We start from the raw sequence: 15,207 nt of genomic DNA, 5'->3' as shown, positions 1-15,207 counted from the left end.
ACAGTGGCCTGTCTTGCTTATGTCTTCGGCAAACGCGAGTGACCTTCAGTTTCCTTTGAAAACGATTTTGTTCATGGCTATCCGCGCTAGTCTTGTGGGTTTTTCAAGGTGAAACCGCCTTTCTCTCAAAGCCCTGAAACCTGTATGTAACAAAACGGCTACATCTGTTTTGGTCTGCTTGCGCATAACAAGCAGAGCACCAATTTCTTTGTGATGGAATCTGTCGCAAAAATGATTCTCCCGAAGCAGCTTCTTTGTGTAGCAATAGCTACCATGATGCTTTCTCTTTCCCTCTCCGTCGGGAGAAGAGGGCCCTACGGGGTGGAGGCAGTTCGATCTTTTCGGACGGCAGAGCAGGATTACACAGACTACGACACGAACGACACATTGGGCAACGCTGAGGAAACAATTCTCAGTAGTGGCCGGAAATACGACTCTGCTGAATCTGCGAAGAAAGATGCGCACGAAAACATGTCTTCATTTGTCGAGCAAGCAGGAGGTGGAAGTGAGTAGAGGGGCACTGCATATGAGGAATCGTCTATTAAAAGCCGTCGCATTCTAACATACGATTTGATAGTCGAATATATACTCTGTGAGTTCACGAACAGGTTGCTGCGTTGCACTGTAATGTTTTCTTCAGAGCATGCGGCGAAGGACAGTGACAGTTTAATCACTGCGGCTGCAAGTACGTAAGCCCCCCTTGGTAAAGTGGAGTATTCACGTTGGAGATCCGCTGTTCCTTGACTCTTGCCTATATAACTGCATAAACCTTCAATCCCGATTTGGAGTAATATTGGTTTACTCTCAGGAATAGCTCAGCTAAACCCTGAGGAGACCTTGGGAAGGTGGCACGCGGAGCAAGGTCAGTCCCAAATTCGTACACCGTTTAGTTGCAAACAGCAGATCGGGTATATTCGTTTACCCGGTGGCCTGCACGACGTGTTCGACGTTCTTTTGACTGCGTTCCATATCCATGTTCTCAGCGCGGGGGACACAAGTTGAAGATTTCCTTGATAATCTTCTTGGGACAAAAAGTACGTCAGTGTTTTCCCCACCGCTGAAGTTTTGTGCTGAACATGGTGTGTGCTCCGCAAGTTTCAGAGATAATTTTTTTCGACTGTCACTCTGATTAATGTTAATGCAGACGTAAAAGTTTCTGAAGAAGAGCAGGAAAGGATCAAACCCTTTGCTGGTGAGAGAACGTCTAGCTAATCAAAGCATTGTTTCGCACAGATTTCTACTCCAGGCTTTCCAAAACAACCCTCTCTTGAATGTTTCTATTCCTCGCTGCATCTTGGTTTCTCTGTTCAGAGCAGGAGCATCTGGACCTCGAGCAGACACTTGCTTTGTGGAAAAAATTCAAAAGTACGTGTCACCAGATACAGAATATCACAAATGAATATGCGCGTCGTACGCTAACTCATGTGCGAGACTGCTACCATGTCCTCCACCCTGTCATGTGCTTGTGGATTCTCTTCAGAAGACAACCATTCCGTGGAAAGCTTCATTGGGCACGTCAAGAGTCGTAAGCGAGGGACTTCTTCAAGCAAGAAACAGCCTTCTCAGCCGCTACCGCCCTTCCGTTTGTACAGAACCGTGAACCGTGTGATTCTGGTTTTTGGTACCCTCTTTGTCATTAACTTTCAACTTATATGTTGTGTGTGTTGTGTAGCGCATTTGCGTCCAGACAAAAAACATGCGGGTAAGGTGGTAGTTCCTGAGGATGGTGGCTGAGCACTGAAAAATGTCAGTGCGTGTAGCGGAGCTTCTGGTCGTGAGCACGGGTCACTCGCCACGCACAGTGCTACATCTTCAAATATGTTCGACAGTTTTAACAGCAAAGAACTGCTATGAGTTTTGTACCCTCAGCTGGAGGAGCGCACAAGAAAATCTCAGATGGGAAGGAGTCAAGCACGGAGAGCAAAAGCTGGGGAGAAGGTATGCACGCGAGGTGAAAAGGAAAATTCGTATGCTCGGATTGTCTTTTAGAATGGAATCAGCCGCATGGTTCTTGCATGGGCCACAGATGCTATGCGCCAGAGAGAAAGGGGCTTGCTACAGGAAACATCAGAATATTAGTATGCGCGCTTCTGTATGAGTTCAAGTGCACTTCTGCGTTTGGGCCAGGTGATAATCGAATAGATAGGAAGCAGCGAATAAAAGGGTAGATGTAATTGTCTAGCGTTATGCATATGCAGTGGGAGCAATGGTATTTGAAAAAATTGTGGCTAGTCTTTATGTCCAATACAGCAATTGGTGACGCTGTAGACTACGCTGGAGACAAGGTTGCTGAAGGATGGAATGCACTGGCTGCAAGATTTACGAGTCCAGAAAGCCACCAGGCGGCTTCAGAGGCAGCATCACAAGCAGCCGCAGAAAGGGGCGACGTGGACGCTGTTTCTGAGACAGCGCATCTGAATACGACAAAACCAGGAAAACAGGCGAAGGCTGACGGAACCATGAAGCTTTCGTGCAACTGCACTACTGTGCAGGCTAAGCCTCATCACTAAAACGGCGTGCTGGGTCGTTGTCCCTTTTCACGTGGCTCACCACGAAGGTAGAGCAGCCTGCTCAGGAGTTTCGAAGAAAGCTTATATCCAAGCAAGCCGTTGCAGCGTGAGGTGATTTTGGTAATTGGAACCGCTATGAGTGAAACTGAGGTAATCGTATTTTGATCTTGCCATAAGTCAGACCAACTTTTTTCCCTCTTGACTGTGAAATACAACGGCAGCAGGTGGACAGGGGCACCGGCCTGTGCGAGACGGTGTCGCCATCGGTATACTATTAATCGATTAAGTTGTAGGGCGGTAACCGCACCTTTCGTTGTACTGCCGTTGCTGAGAAAGAGCTCATCCCAGCTTACTGCGGATTTCGGTATAAGCAAGTCTAATGTTGGAAGCGGACAGTGGCACTCAATCGTTGTCTCCAGATAGTTCACGTGTCAGGGATCAAGTTGAACAACGGTACTGCGTGCCGCATCTCTGTAGGCTGACCATCTCATGCAAGACGTTTTACAACGTCACTTACTTCCCGACTATTTCCTGTCCGTGTCCGTAACTTAGTTGCTGCCTCACGTGAATTGTTTTGACTCGGGTGTAGACCGAATAAAAGGGTGTCGTGATTGCTGGTTGTTTGGTATTCGGGTTAGTAAAGTGGCCGCGAGAAGTAAGACGTCCATGTACGAGTACGCTTGAGCTCAGTTTTGACTTTCTTCAAAACACACGCAATAGGCTCGAAAAGACCCTCGCTTCTTTAAACGACTTGACCCATTTGGCAGAGGTCAGATCACCCGCCGCTCTGCCGTCACACGGGAATCCAATTTCATCATATCCCGTTCCATGATACAGCCTATGCGAACGGGATGCAAATACTTTCGGTCTTAAACGCCGACAGCAAATAACGCTGCGTTTTTCAGTTCCGCCGAAGCCCAAAATCGCGGGTATGCGCGAAGTTGCGTGTGCAATTTTACCCACACGGGCCACGAAGTTCGGGGTCTCTTGTGCGTAAGAAAAGATGCACAGGCCCGATTCCATTCCACTGCCACTGGACTAGGAACGCAGATATGGTGGTCATCTCCTGTCACATGAAAGTGTTCCTCTCAGTGAATTATTTTGAATTTTTGGGGTGTACCTGCAGGACAGTGCCGTCTAAAAGAATACTTTCGCTGAGCGTGCGCGTGCGCATCTCTGTAGATCGTACAGGCGTTCCAGAAAAGCCCCCGAATTCGTTGAACTGCCCGCAGTTGGAATGGATGCTTCTCGTTTGAACATCTGAGTCTCGGTATATCGGACTACGCAGGCGTGTCTCATGAAATCTTTGGTCTCACCCTTGATACAGAATATCATGCATTTCGAGCGGTGGCCGATAGGTTTCCCCAGTAGATTTTATTTTCCGCTTTTAAACGAATAGAAGCTACAGGATTGTGATAAGTGATTTAACTTGTTCAAAACGCGGAAGGCGAAAGGCAATGAAGAAGGCAGAGTCGGCACACATCTACGATATACATTATACATATTTACATGCACATATACACAGATCTTTCACTTTTGTATGACCTGAACCTGTCTGGGGATGCGGGGAAGACGTATGTTCGTATGCATGTGCAGACTCCTGTTTGGTGGATCTCAATCTACTAGCCAATAGTAGATCCCATTTTCTTGTCTCTGTACCTCATCCGTTCTTGGAATACCTGTGTAGAGCTGATCGAAAGGCGTTGGCATACCAGCGAACAAGACAGATGGGCAGTTCCTACGATGGAGACAGCAGAATTGCAGCACAAGCTGAGCCGAAAAGTGGCCCAACTAACGAAAGTTATTTTTCATCTCAATGTGAAACATGAAGAACATGATGCATACATCAAGGCCATCTCCGAGGCCTACGAGAGGGAGGTGGAGTGCATTGTGTCTGACGTGAATCAAAAGCTTCATTCGTGCGTTGAAGCCTTCGAGGAGCATCGAAAAAACCAGATCTCTGAAAAGGTGTCAGTATTATACACTCCGAGAAAGGCTGTATATGTTTCTTTAAAAGGCAGTCGCGCAGGCAGAGCAAGACTACTCCGTCGCTGTTCAGGTTCTCTAGTCCACACCCGATTGTCCAGGAAGTGTCTAGGTGGATCCACTGTTGTAGCACCTGCTCGCAGTTCGTGGATTCGTACATCTGCGGTGTAGCTGCCGAAGGCCGCGACATTTCCTGCCAGAAGAGCCGAGTGTACGCCGCGATTGATGATGCCAACACCAACGAACGCCTTGCTAGAGCTCATAAATTCAGAAAGAAGCGTAAAATGACCACTAGCGACAAATAACCCACGGTTGATAGATGGGTCATTAGTCCACTACAGCAGCGCATAAATGAGAAGCTACGTGACTTGAGGCAATAATCATCGGTCACCAGGCATTACATTGCTCGAGGCTGCACGAGAGCCTATCTGCTGTCGACGCGAAGCTGCTAAAAGCCCATATAACATGAGCGTTCATAAATACGAACACTGCGCAGTTCAATTGCTAACGTCGGAAACATGGCGTTACTTTCTTTTTCATTACATGTTCCTGTTATTCAGTTTGAAAGCATGTCTTTTTTATGGCGAGTGTTTTCGTTAGGAACTTGAAGAAGTACTCGAGCAGCTACAAGGCGCAAAGGAAAACATGGTTGCTGATGCCCAAAATTATCATCGGCAGTGCCTAGAGGATGTCACGAAATGCAAAGAGGAATACACCGCTCGAGCACGCCTGTTCTCAGGTAAATAGTACAGAGCGACACGCTCCTCTTTCGTGAAGACGTTTCGTAGGGCGCCGAAAAACCGCCGAAGAGTCATTTTCCAGGACACGAGACAGCGTATCCCTCAACTCTCAGAAAACATGGAAAGACCAAAGTACCCTAAACAAAGAACTGCGGCACCACTTTGTAGTACATCACAGTGAATGTGGAATACTGCCTGTCTGACAAGAGGTGCTGGAGGTAAAGCCTGAAACATTTAGTTTTTACCCCTCTCACCCTTGTGTCAAGCTCTAGTGAACCTCCCACCATTAACGTGGTCTTCAGTTGTGTTCAAGCGTCACCGTCACAGTTTTTGCATACCGCTTTGAAACGAAAGGAACAGAGAACTAGAAGTTGGAGAAGTCGTGCTCTGACGCGTATGTCTTCCAGAGGAAGTATGCGAGGCGACGGAAGAAGCGAGACGTTGGACGTCGCAGCTAAAGCAAGCCTTGGGAACTCTAAACGAAAACAAAGAGAAGTTTTTGGATCTTCACCAGAACAGGGAATATGAGAAGAATCTACAAGAGGAAGTCCGACGGCAACAAGAGGTCAGTCTAATTTCCGGAGCTGGGCTGTCAGTGTGTACCATCAGTGGCATTGGTTGTAAAACATAAACGCGTTGGGAGGCAACCGCACACTTGCCATCTGCAAGCATGTGACGCCTGTCATGCATCAACGACTGGCGAACGCTGGCCCTGACTCGTCTGTGCTTGAACTTGCGCAGCATATCGACCGGTTACGAGAAGAGAAATGTCAGGTCGAAACAGACTTCAATGCAACAAAGAGTCTCCTCGACCACACACAAATCGAATCTGAGAGAAGATGCAGAGCTCTCGAGGTCGCCCAGGCAAAACTCACTGCGCTGGAAAATGCCCTTCAACTTTCGAATAAACACAACGACGATCTGAAGCAGGCAGCAAAAGAAACGAGTGAAAAATATGAACAAATGTGAGTCAGCCCGAGGATGTGATGCGCATCAGTGGGAAATGTGACGCCTCGTGGTATTGGAGGACGTTTATCTGTATTTTAAGTAGAAATCTGCAAATGTCTGGTGTATGGGTTTCCATAGGTCGTAATTTCTTTGTCAGGAAGTCGTACGCAACAAAAGCTGAATCAAATCCCCCCCCCTTTCAAATATATTCGCGCAGTTACGGACGTTTCGAGATAGTGTTTATCGTCGTAGCCATACCCCGGTTTTACAGCAGGAATCCAATCCAGAAAGTGGACATAAGCTAGAAGAGAACTGGGTTACGTCAAATGAGATGGTTGCTTCCCTCTTGTCAAACAGAGAATACGTCCCAAAGGTGAAATTCACGGACCAGGGTTCCTTATCCGTGTCTCCGGTAGCCTCTCGCCACGCTTCCCCAAAGCATTCTGTGATATAGTTTCTGAATTACGGTCTTTTCTGGGAGTTGATATGCTGCACGAGAGTTTCTATATTATACGTACGTGCCCCTGGAATACATATATTCTGTTGTCTGGGCGAAAGATTAACGCTCCTGTTTACAACAGACAAAAACAACACGTCTTATTTTCTCTGCTCGGATGACATGCACTCGCTTTCAGGATTAACGAGCTGCAACTCAGTGCCAAATCCTTAACCGAAGCTCTTGGGCTGAAAAACCAGGAAATCGAAGAGCTGAAGCAAACTTTGCAAGCAACCGAAGTAAGGCTCTTATGTATACACACAGCACGCGCCCTTGTCGGTTTCTGAATAGAGTGCGTGTCTCAAGAAAACCCTGAGAGACAAGCCGTTTACATCCGCTCCTTTGTATGTGCATCCTCATTATGATGTATGTGGACGCAGATCTGTGCAGATATCTAGACAAGTAATCTGCGTTAGCACCTCTTTATGAATTTACTTATGTGTGGCTACGCGTGTACTTCGATCCCTAATATTTCGGATCTAGATTTAGATTCGCCTGACAGCTCGCAATCTCCACAGGCAGGTCCCTTTTCCCACCTGAGCTGGTCAAGAAAAACGATTGCGAGTGTGTGTGTCCGTTTCCGATAATTTCTCAATTAGCGCTCCAGCCACGCGGTCGCCGACGAAAAGAGCAAAGTGGAAATGGCGCTGAAGGAGAGCGAGGAAAAGATCACAATGCTCGGGGACAGAATCGCGGAACGGGACAAAGAGATTCACCTCCGTGGGACGGAACTAATCTCTGAAATGCAAAAACGGATAGTGATTTACGAACAAGAAATTGAGCAACTGAAGGCGAAGTTGGTTCAGTCTGAAGCAGCCGAGAAGAAAGCTCTACAGGAAAACAAAAGTGGCATCGGTCAGATTCTGTTCCCTTTGTCTCTTCTGCAAAAACGAGGAAGGGAAATAGATTGAGACCTACGACCGATTTTTTATCCCAATGCTTAATGCTAAGTTTTCAGACGTATATGCAGTATGTATCCATGCATAAGTATTCCTTTATCCTTCTACAGACGTAGGTGTAATTATACAGATATGCGCATTACATTCTGTCACTACAGAGGTAGAGTGACAAGTCTTACCCTTAAGCAAACATAAGTGTCCAAATATCACCTTAATTGGAAAGACAGAGCAAGATGGACTTTCTATCTTCTGGAAACAGAGCGAAACAGGTGCATCTCTAGGTGTTGTGAGAATTTCGCGAGGGGAGCCATTTTTGAAGACTTGGTTCGACACGTTTGCGTTCTAGGAGACCGTTTCTCCATCTTGTGATAAAGGGATGTCAAGACCCAACACTGACACAAGAGTCTTTGTGTCCTGCCCCTTAGAGGAGCTGCTTTCTCTCAAGCGTCAGCGTGACCAATTGGAGAAAGAGACAGTACCCCGGCTGACAGAGGAAATGGACCGGTTAAAGATGGATCTCGAACAAATGGACAAATTGAAGGAGTTGTACGCGGATGTTGAGCTGAAGGTGGGCACTGAAACTCCTCTGCAGTGTAAACCCAGTCACTGTCAGCATGTGACCAGATTGATTGGAGACGGGATGTCTTTGCTTCCGAACTTGCGATCCAAAGGAACTTCGTGCTCGAGCTGATACAGGAGTGCGCGGCATATTTCGATTTGAACAGCCAGGTGTGCATTGAATCCGACAAGGATATCGAGCTCCAGGTGTTTCTGGGAAAGGCTCCTTGCAGTCTGCGTTATTCGCCTTTGGAATCAGAGTACACTGTCCTCATTCATAAAATGTGCTAGAACTATCGGTGGCAAGAGGTCTGCCCCTTTTCGTCATTCAGAGAGTGCGAAAAGAAGAAGAACTGCAGAAGGTTGAGGAGCGCTGCAGAGTGCTGCAACACGAGATGGATGAAACGGTCAGTTCATCAGGACGTGACTGCCACTTGTAGAATAAAATTCGTATTTGTAAAAAGGCGTAGATACGAACTTGCGTGCCTCATGAAGACACAGAGAATTCTACAAGTACCTGACACGTATACACATTTATTGTCGGAAGGGAGCTGTTGAAGAGAAGGGACCACTTTGTTTTTACGAGGTAAAGTGTTCCTTTGTATAAATGGAATCATACGCCGTGTTAGGAAACGCCAGGGGTGCGCAAGTATATCAGTGTTGAGCACCACAGAAATCCTCGGAGATTCAGACTTGAAGTAGCAGTGTCGCATGTAGTCGTTGCACATACAGAGGCATGAACGCATGAGATCGGGAGGGTTGAAATGCCAGAATACCGCCTGCACACGACACCAGTCCCGCAAGGACGGGGGAGGAGATAGCAAGGGAGAGCGCTTTCGTGTATAATTGCTCTTTTGGAGGCGGTAGTAATCGTTTGCGCCGGTGCATGTTTTCTGCGTATACAATAGGCCAGGGCGTACCATTTGGAAAAGGCAGAGCTGAAGGATACTCAGAACAAGGCCCTTGAGTCGGTAAGTCGCAATGATCAGAAGCTGTTGTCCTCTCTAATCAGGACACCTGCTCGTGGTCCAAAGTCGAATCGTGCGAGCTTTTAGTAGTCCACGGGAACGCGATGTGATAGAAACAGCAGTGGTCTACGCTAAACCCGAGTATCTGGCAGTGGCAAGTGCCCGTTGTGGCCTGGAGAGCTCCGCCATGTTTCAATATCTCTCTCTTACCCATGCAGTTTATGTTGCAACGCTCGCAACACAAGGAGGAAATTCGCCAAATGGAAGAACAGATATCCACTCTTCAAAGGTAAAGTGGGTTTCAGATAGTGAAGGACGGCGAGTGCGACATTATCTCTCGTCTAGAAAAGGCTGCGCCAGGAGAATCGTCGGCAGGCTAGTCTATGCAGCATAACCTAACTGACGTGCATTGAGCCAAGGTCAATCGAGCTCACTCCGCCAGCGCTCAGTGTGACAGGCTTTCGACTGGCTTCCCGGGACGCTTGATGATTAAAACAGTACGCAAACCTTCATCAGAAATGGATTCGGTTTCTAAAAGTGGAACGGTTACTTCGGGCCGGTGTACCTCTCACGCTCCCGTGGATCTCAGGAGGGTTGAGGACCAGGAGACAAGGCTCGCAGACACGTCAAAAGACGAGGCTCTCGCACAGATGCAGAGCACCCTATCTCAGCTTCAAGGCGATATGGAGAAAACCTGCCAGGCGAAAGATGAACTGAGTTTCCAGTTGAGCTTGAAACAAACAGAAATGAAAAATATTCTACATGTACGCAAATACCCCGGGACGTCGCTAGAAGAATTTATCGTAGTGGGTTCTATATATTTCCTCATACGTTCGATCTGTTGAACAGGGTGCATATGCCTATGAACTGTTTTCTGTCAGTATGTCTGCACAAGTCAATTTATGTGCTGGTAAAAATATAAAACGCGGGTCAAGAGGTGATGCTTCAGACTATTTTATTGGGAGCCTTCATATTCCACCTTCTGCAGGATCATGAAGAAGAGGTGCAAAACCTTCGCGTAACCATCCTGGAACTGAAAGAACAAAGGAAACAGATCGAGATCATCCTGCAGGAATGTCAGAAAGCGAGCAAACGGGAGGCAGCCGAAGCCTGGGAGAGAGAGCAGAATTTGCGGAAGGAGGCTGCAAACATGAAGAGCCGGATGGAAGAGATCGATGAGCGTGCAACTACTCTCGTTGTCAAAGTTCGAGACCTGAAAGAGGAAAAGGAAAAACTTGTGAGCCGACGAACAGCCTTAGAGCATTCACGTGATTCGTTTTCATCTCAGTATTTGGTTGTGTGTATCCAGGCACTTTGTTTGACGGTAAGCATGGTATAGGAAATACAACTGCAAGCCACATCCACAAACAGCACTTGTGAGCTTGGTCCTGCATCCTACCGGCTGTGTGCTCCTCTACATCTCCTGTCGGGCTAGGAGCAGGTTCGCGCACGCGACATTTCAGGAGTTATCCGCATGTTTTTCTTTGCTTCTTCGCTCGACGGCGTAAATAGAAGTTTCTCTTGTCATTACGAAATACGGAAAACCGGAACAAATGTCCTTTGTTTCCTGCCATACTCTTCTCGCCCTTGTCAGGAAAAAGAAAGTGAAGCGAAATTGGAAAAAGTGAGGGAATCTCATTTTTACGAGAAGCAGCAGTGGAGGAGAGACCTCGAAAATCTACGAGAAGGAAATGCTGAAGAGTTGCTGAGGGCACAGAAGACACTAGAAATCGCGGAGAAGAAACATGTTGAAAACATCGAAAAATTGAAGAGAGATCATCGGTCAGAGTTGGACGAGGTGAAACTGGCGCTGCACAAGCAAACTCAGCAGCAGTTGTCTGAACTCAAACAGAAGTGCGATGCCCAGGTATGATTGAAGAGACAAACGCTACAACAGAAGACAGCGTTTCTGTCGCAAGTTAAAGAAACGATAGAATCAGTTTTGGTGAGTAAGTGTCCCGTTCCAAAATAGACGAGCGTTGGTTTGCTTTTTCATGCATAGGGAGGCCATGATCCTGGCGGGGCTTACAACACTTGGAGCCTGCTTTCTGGTTGTGTCGAAATTTCTAACCTCTCCTGCAAGGTGTTCTTTGTTTCTCAGAACACGAGAAACTGAACTCAAAAGCTTTAACGCACTCACTAGTCTTCCATTGCTTGACTGGTTGAAAACTCGCACAGGCTTTCAGCGCTCTGGTTCAAGTCTCACATGTGAGCGTGCATTTCCAAGCAACTGACAAAACGTGCTTCTAGGGATCCGAGATCTTTGCAGCGTCCACACATTGCACAACCGTGTTTCCATTACGCTTAGGGAATTCACGTGAGGAAGTATCCCTGAACTCGAACGTTGTATCAGACCAACAGACGTACGTAAAAGCGGTGTGTGCATGCAGGTGTCCTCCCTGTTCGAAACCCTTTGTGCGTTTCCTTCGTACGTGGTGGGAATGAAGAGCCTCGATGTCAAAACATCGGGCGTAACCATCGAGGTCAAGTGTCAGTCACAGCTAACCTTTTCTACATCTGCATGTTTTCTGGTGGTGCAGACAGAGTACCGCGCACAGGCTTTGAAAAAGCAGCTGGAAGCCGCGAGTGCTGCGCACGCAGAGGAGCGGGAAAGAATGAAGTCGGACATGAAACAGCAAATAATGGCGATAGAGGCTCAGATTCGAGAAAATGCCGAGCGATTTGAGTCAACAAAGAAAGAGCTCCTTGAGCAATGTGAACAAAGCAAAAAAGTACGACAACGGGGAAACGATTGCGGTCACCTGTTGTCACGCCTTCTCTACCTAAATACAACCATCACCCGGTGTCTGAACATATACGTCAATAGTGATACGTAGACTTGATCCATAATATGATACCCGAGTACACATGTAGGTATTTGGTTCGGATAATGGGTAAAGGCTTCCTACTGTACATATTGAATATCTACAAAAATGCCCCACAACGATGCCAACTGCAACAGTCACGCGGAACAGAGTCAACCTTTGATCATTTCTCGGATTCGTAACCGTTTTGACTAGGCAGTATATCCTGGCTGGAAGCCTCTCTGTTGGATTAGTTGACCGAGGAGCGGGCTTGATTTCGACTACCAGATTGCCCCCCCACTTTTTTCTTCCGCTCACCCATCTGCATCTTCACTTCGACATTCGTCGTCTGATCAGGAGTCGGAGGAGAGGAAAAGGACTGTCGAAAACCTTCAGAGCGAAGTGGTTTCTCTGGACGCAACGGTGAAAAATATCCGCACAGAGATGCGATCACGAGAAAACCGCTACAATGAGGAGGTCAAAAAGCTTAACGAGGACCACGCGGCAAAGATTGATGATATTGAAGGGACACATCGTCAAAAATGCGCTGCTATGGAGGTAAATTCCATGTGGGGTCAGCGATAATCATGGCCGCTGATTACCGTACACCAGACGTTTTGTAGCGTCCGCTGCAACAGATGCCTTCCGCTCCCAGGGATGGGACTCAACATCTGCATTGGAAGCACGCATACATATACATACATACCTACCTTGACAATCACATGTTTCCTTCTACACCTTACGAATACATACAAATACAGGTATCATGTTGCAAATGGATATGTGGAACCGTCGAGTTCCCAGGCCTGCGGCACACTGTAGTGTCACATCTGCTTTTATTTGAAACAACAGAGCAACCCCATCAGATGCGTACGTTCTGTGTTTTCATACCAGCCATTCGTCGATAGATATTTGCAATGTGGTATCTACAGGCTGCCTGCGATGTACCTTCATATACTATGCCTCTTTAGATAAACGATCTTGTATATTCTTACCTGTTTCTTGGCTGATGCTGGACTGGAAAACTCGTGTGAGAACTCTTACCAGAGTGATACCCATTCCTTCATCGGTTTTGTTGCCGACGGCTAGCGTCCTTTCCTTACCTTCCGTTTCAGGTTTCGGACAACGGCATATGCTTAGATTCTCAGTATGCTTGCCGGTGATACCAGAAATGTCTCACCTGAGATGCCCCTTCTTCTCTGTTAGGTTTTGTAGATCCATCTATGGATACAGAATGCCGGGAGCCGTCTGATAGGGTTATCATAATATATGTTCAAGTGCAATGAACCCTTCCTCTAGCGCAGCTGACGGGAGACTCATTGCGAGACACGGTAAAAGAGTGACCCCTAATGTGTTATGAATGTTGTTTCGTTTTCACCTGTGTTTAAAGGCACTCCATGAACAAACACTGGAAGCGAAAAAGTACGAAATGGAGTTCTTAGAACAAGAGCACATGAAGAGTCTCGAGAGAGCAAGAGAAGAGCTGAGCAACCTTCATTCGAAGCTTCAGGATCGCCCCTCAAGAGATGAAGATGTAAACCTTATTGCTCTTCTTAATGACCGGCTCCTCTACTGCGAGGTAGGAAATACAATGCAGATGAATACAGACACATCGCACTGGATGAAGTTTACACGCATGCGGAGGCGACTATTTACTGGTGTTCCTGTGCGTACATACATGTGCGAATTGCGAATCGACAGAAGGTAGACAGGTAGATGCATGCACGTTCATTTGCGCAAATCTGCATGTCTTTAGAGAAACAATTCGAAGGGGCGGCCCTGCGGAGCGAAACCTTTTGCCTGTGTTGGGGTCACCGTCGGGTTTCTTCAGAGCCAAATTGACTATCTTCAGCAGAAAATTCAAACGTACAAGCTGGAACTCCTCAACCGGTACAGTCAACGGGCACTGTGGGTTGTCACTCAGTCGGATTTGCCAGTTCGAAAAATCATTTGAGAATATGAACATGCGCAGTGGAAAAGAAAGACCAGGGCGAAGCTCGCTGTCTTGTTCCCCTCCTGTGTACATGAGAAACACCACGTCCACGTGTTTTGTGGACCCCCTCGTTTTCTCAAGAGCTCTTTCCATTCGAAGAGTCACGTCACGCCTTTGGTGTACGACTGCTATTGCAACTGTCTGAAAACAAAACTTAATCTCTTTGTTTTCATTTCATCTGTTGAGCACGTCTCGTCTCCCTCATGTCCCGGGTCATCGAACATACTTCTCGCCCGGGGACTCTGTTGTTCTATCTTTGCGTGTAGAGAAACCAACTATAACAGGTTGTTTAATGCAAATCCTGTCACGGGCGTCGTCGACCCCGTAGCCTTAGAAACACCATCCACAAAGCGAAGTGACAGCAGTATCCAGCTATCGACACTGTGGAGAGGTCCGGTCTCTAAGCATAGGGGTCTCTCTGTGGAGATATCCAAGAAAGTGAGTCCATCAAAATTTGGAAGCCTCACGAACTTTCTCAAAGACAAAATTTCTCAGAAAAAGTTGGCTGGGTCTGACAAACTTGAACAAAAGGCGGAATCCACGCTTGGACTGGGAATTAGTCGGGGTGACAGTGCCCAAGATTAATCTACTTCCCCAACTTTAAACGCGGCGACCGTACGATATGTAGTGCTGACAGTTCAACAGAAGTCTGGCAGCTTGAGCCGAATGTGAGAGGGTGTCGTCGCCGCTGGGAATCTCTGCGTTCCCTCAGCTTTATACATTGATGCACTGATGTAAATGCCTCAATCCAAGTCAAGCTGATTATGAAGAACTGTGGACATGGGCAAATAGAGAGATTTGAGAGGGAATGCCTCTTATCTATATGTGAACTCCCGTGCTGAGGCGGAAAGAAAACTGTCATCACACGAAACGCAAGCACCAAGAAAGGCGCGAAATTCGTGCCTTTCAAATTTCTTGAACGGATGTGGCTGCTACGTGCTTAACAATCCTGTTAACGAGCGAGGCTCTCTGAATGGACACGTGATTTTCCTGTTTCATTCTCTATAGTGTCGCAGCATTTGTCAGCTGAACCATAAACTGTCCAGGGGGTTTGTCCTCGAGAAAATTTGAAGCCGTAAGATGGCCCTACGTTTCCACATCTGGGGTTTCCGAAGTTCGGCCGAGGCACTACACTTTCGCCAACTGCCGTCCTCTACTTCGTATCCCTTCATTCTTGGGTCAGTTTTCTAAGTATGTACGCGTAAAAGCGTACAGAACAGCTGGATGTTTTACCATCACGGGCGCGTGCTTCGGTGCAGCCGAGCAGCAAGACACCGTTCAGACTTTAAACGCGCACTATGGTGA

At 47.2% G+C, this 15,207-nt stretch overlaps 2 protein-coding genes across 2 annotated transcripts; both read left to right on the top strand.

The window, feature by feature from the left end:
• Window positions 1-37: 37 nt before the first annotated feature.
• On the top strand, window positions 38-2,659 carry TGME49_203890 (hypothetical protein). Its single transcript, XM_002367630.1, has 10 exons — window positions 38-505; window positions 641-685; window positions 809-862; window positions 984-1,034; window positions 1,145-1,192; window positions 1,312-1,365; window positions 1,481-1,525; window positions 1,673-1,702; window positions 1,870-1,938; window positions 2,251-2,659. Exons 1-10 carry the CDS (start codon window positions 214-216, stop codon window positions 2,508-2,510), a joined length of 948 nt encoding a protein of 315 aa, XP_002367671.1. The 5' UTR covers window positions 38-213; the 3' UTR covers window positions 2,511-2,659.
• A 1,594-nt stretch (window positions 2,660-4,253) lies between these two features.
• Window positions 4,254-13,863, top strand: TGME49_203900 (hypothetical protein; the record flags this gene model as incomplete). Its single annotated transcript, XM_002367631.1, has 17 exons — window positions 4,254-4,478; window positions 5,097-5,235; window positions 5,644-5,801; window positions 5,978-6,201; window positions 6,820-6,919; window positions 7,280-7,535; window positions 8,005-8,147; window positions 8,470-8,544; window positions 9,046-9,108; window positions 9,324-9,394; window positions 9,695-9,869; window positions 10,094-10,342; window positions 10,700-10,972; window positions 11,646-11,837; window positions 12,267-12,467; window positions 13,300-13,488; window positions 13,741-13,863. 17 exons carry the CDS (start codon window positions 4,254-4,256, stop codon window positions 13,861-13,863), a joined length of 2,856 nt encoding a protein of 951 aa, XP_002367672.1.
• Window positions 13,864-15,207: the final 1,344 nt, after the last annotated feature.

This window comes from Toxoplasma gondii, chromosome VIIa (genome assembly GCF_000006565.2).
Source record: "Toxoplasma gondii ME49 chromosome VIIa, whole genome shotgun sequence".
Classification (NCBI taxonomy): Eukaryota; Apicomplexa; class Conoidasida; order Eucoccidiorida; family Sarcocystidae; genus Toxoplasma; species Toxoplasma gondii.
This window is presented reverse-complemented; position numbering and strand designations above follow the sequence as displayed.